This window comes from Micropterus dolomieu, linkage group LG19 (genome assembly GCF_021292245.1).
Source record: "Micropterus dolomieu isolate WLL.071019.BEF.003 ecotype Adirondacks linkage group LG19, ASM2129224v1, whole genome shotgun sequence".
NCBI lineage: Eukaryota > Metazoa > Chordata > Actinopteri > Centrarchiformes > Centrarchidae > Micropterus > Micropterus dolomieu.
Window position 1 is genome coordinate 16,710,531 of NC_060168.1, and position 3,702 is coordinate 16,714,232.

Consider the following 3,702-nt stretch of genomic DNA (forward strand, 5'->3'; position numbering starts at 1 on the left):
CCGTCACGGTGTCCATCCTGCTGGAGGACGGCCTCCATGAGCCCATCTTAGACCTCCGACAGAAAGCGGCCGAGCCCAGCAAGAAAACTGGGAGAATCACCCTTTATCTGATTCTCTCTCTGGCCTCGGTGTCCGTGCTGTCTCTGCTGACTTTTCTCATCTTAGCGGTTAAATGCATCAGGAACAGCAGAAGCAGCGGTAGTTGCTGCACGAGACGGAGCGACTGTGATGATTACAAGAACCCCAACAGAAACCTGCAGATACAACTCAATACTGACGGACCTATAAAGTACGTGGAGGTCCTGGGAGGAGACATGTTGTCTCAGAGTCAGTCCTTCAGGTCCTGTATGTCTCCGATGTCAGAGTACAGTGATTTCACTTTGATTAAACCCAGCAGCACCACTGACTTTAAGGAGGTGATCAGTGTTCTGGATGCGTCTTTACCCGACAGTACCTGGACCTTTGAGAGCCAGCAGGTGAGCAGAAAACAACAGAACTGCTTTACATATTTCCAGTCATTATTGGCATAATGCATTTAGTTTTTAATCGTTAGAACTGTGTTGATTATTGAGTATGGACGTATGGTGTTTGGTCTTAATTTAAAGATGTTTCTATTGGCAGTTTCAGATGTATGATTTGATCATAGCATAAATAAACAATAATTGTATTCAAAATTAGGCTCAATTCATGAAATTATGATGCCTATCTTTTAATAATGGCCAGTATCCCCATTTAAACTCCTGATGCAATAAGCGTTTAAAAATACGTTGGTGCATTCATTTTTTAAATGTTGTGTTATCGAGAAATTTCAGTTTTTGGAATACAGTTTTCCAAAGGAGGAATACTGAATAACAGTTTTTAACTATCACATTTTATCTAATTAAAGTTTGCACATAAGGAATTTCCATTCTATAATTAGACCTCACTCCCCTATTATAACATGTCTTAAACATTAGTGAAGGAAATGTTTGACAACGTATTTTACCAACATTTGAATAGTTTAATAATTAGCTATCATTATTAATTGAATAACACCCATAGTCAGGATTCGTTATGGCAGCAGCAGTAAATTAAAATATGATGCCCAGTGGATTTTCGGTTCTGGAATATAAGTACTCCTTTTTTTTATTTTCCGTGTGCTCCATAAAAATGTTATTCTATACAAAGAGAATTATCACACAAATCTGACTTACCTTTATGTCATGTTTTTAATACGTAATGCCAGGGAGAGGGGAGTAGCAGCCTCAACGTCACTGTTAGCTCTTTGTGATTGGATAGTAAAGATGGATGCTGTGAACCAATAGGATACAGGACTGTACAAAGAGATCTACTCCATCCCCCATTCAGCCTCTCCACAGTAACCCTCACAGTGCTCAGAGCTGGAGAGGAGATGTGCTCATCCGAAGGTGTCTGGAACTGAAGCTTTTGTTTTTACCAATTTTACAAGGATTTATTCAAAACAGAATGCCCATTGTGGCGGTGGAATTAATGTTGAGCTGGTTATGTGACAATTCCTCGATGGGAAAAAACGTATTCTAACGGATCTGGGATAACAAAGAGAATGGGATACCGAGACTGGAGATGGCTTGCTCTCTGGTGGCATCATTTCTTTCTCTTCTGGAGTACAACAGACGGACAGACTCGTTACAGCATACCAGAGGAACTAAAACAGGGCTCTGTGGTTGGAAATCTAGCCAAAGATCTGGGTTTGGGACTATCTGACATTTTTGACCGTAAGCTGCGTGTCGCCTCTGAGGCTGGTGAGCAGTATTTCAGTGTGGATGCGGGGAAGGGCGAGCTGGTGGTGAATGACAGAATAGACAGAGAGGCTTTATGCGGACAAAGCGCCAGCTGTGTTCTACCTCTGCAGGTTGTAATAGAGAACCCGCTACATCTTTATCGAATAGAGGTAGAAATAAGAGACGTCAATGACAATTCCCCTAGTTTTCTCAGCAAAGAAAGAAATTTAAAAATTGCGGAGCTGACAGCAGTCGGTGCGCGTTACCCTTTGGAGACCGCACAGGATCTCGACGTGGGTAGTAACTCCCTAAAGTCGTACAGTCTAAGCAAAGATGAATGTTTTAGTTTGAAAATTAAAGAGTTGGCTAATGGAAGGAAAGTGCCAGAGCTTGTTTTAGAGAAACCGCTTGATAGAGAAAAACAAAATGTCCATCAGTTACTGCTGACTGCGTTAGATGGGGGAAATCCTGTCAAAACTGGAACATCAAAGATTACAGTCACCGTCTTAGACAACAACGACAATGTTCCAGTTTTCAAACATGCATTATATAAAATAACTTTGCCTGAAAATAGTCAAAGTGGTTTCATGCTAGTAAAGGTAGAAGCAACAGACGCAGACGAGGGTGTTAATGGAGAAATTGAATACTCATTTGCTGAGCATACACCAGATGTATTGTTGTCTATTTTTCAGATAAACTCGGCAACAGGAGAAGTTTTCCTTAAAGGGCAATTAGATTATGAAACCGTTGCAACACATGAAATAGATATTACCGCAAAAGATAAAGGAATTCCTGAAATGGAAGGTCATTGCCGTGTGCAAGTGGAGGTAATAGACATAAATGATAACGCTCCTGAAATTGTTCTAACTTCAAAACCGAGCCACGTTCCCGAGGACGCACCCAGTGGCACAGTAGTGGCTTTGCTCACTGCGCGGGACCTTGACTCCAGTGACAATGGAAAAGTGACATTGCAACTTACCAAAGATTCCCCTTTAACTCTCAAGCCTTCATTTTCTAATAACTATGCGCTGGTTACAAAAGGTGGTCTAGACAGAGAACGTTTCTCACAGTATAGTATTGAGATAACAGCCACTGATTTAGGCTCTCCTCCTCTGTCCTGTAAGAAGACTATAAATGTCAGCATCACTGATGTGAATGACAACCCTCCTGTCTTCACTCAGCCCTCCTATAATGTATATTTAAAAGAGAACGGGGTACCAGGGTCTATACTGTACTCAGTATCAGCATCTGACCTGGATTTTGGTGAAAACGCCAAAATCTCTTACTCTATACTGGACTCTAAAGTGCAGGACGTTTCTGTCTCATCTTATGTTTACATTAACTCAGATAACGGCAGCATCTACAGCATGCACTCGTTTGACTATGAGAAACTGAAGGTGTTTCAGATTCAGGTTCAGGCAAAGGACCAGGGCTCTCCGTCTCTCAGCAGCAACGCCACCGTCCATGTTTTTATCCTGGACCAGAACGACAATGCCCCCGCTGTTATTTACCCCTCCTCCGCTGCCCTGGGCTCCCTCTCTCACCAGAGGATGCCCCGCTCCGCTAAAGCGGGTCACCTGGTCACAAAGGTGACGGCCGTGGACGCTGACTCGGGCCATAACGCCTGGATCTCCTACAGACTGGCGGAGGCCACAGACGCCTCTCTGTTCACTGTCAATCTGTACACAGGGGAGGTGAGGACTAAACGCGCTGCGTCCGAGCAGGACGACTCCTCTCAGAGGCTGCTTATAGAGATCAAGGACGACGGGGAACCGGTCCAGTCCTCCACCGTCACGGTGTCCATCCTGCTGGAGGACGGCCTCCATGAGCCCATCTTAGACCTCCGACAGAAAGCGGCCGAGCCCAGCAAGAAAACTGGGAGAATCACCCTTTATCTGATTCTCTCTCTGGCCTCGGTGTCCGTGCTGTCTCTGCTGACTTTTCTCATCTTAGCGGTTAAATG

At 43.9% G+C, this 3,702-nt stretch overlaps 2 protein-coding genes across 2 annotated transcripts in view; both read left to right on the top strand.

The window, feature by feature from the left end:
- The window catches only part of LOC123957489 (protocadherin gamma-C5-like), a 3,536-nt gene extending 2,266 nt beyond the window's left edge, over nt 1-1,270 (top strand). The window contains exons 2-3 of the mRNA XM_046030322.1: nt 42-476; nt 1,226-1,270. Coding sequence (XP_045886278.1) covers nt 42-476; nt 1,226-1,270 — 480 coding nt within the window. The remainder of the gene's footprint in view (nt 1-41; nt 477-1,225) is intronic.
- A 120-nt stretch (nt 1,271-1,390) lies between these two features.
- Nucleotides 1,391-3,702, top strand: part of LOC123958215 (protocadherin gamma-C5-like) — a 6,267-nt gene continuing 3,955 nt past the window's right edge. The window contains exons 1-2 of the mRNA XM_046031471.1: nt 1,391-1,406; nt 1,497-3,699. Of these exons, the coding sequence (XP_045887427.1) occupies nt 1,391-1,406; nt 1,497-3,699 (2,219 nt within the window). The remainder of the gene's footprint in view (nt 1,407-1,496; nt 3,700-3,702) is intronic.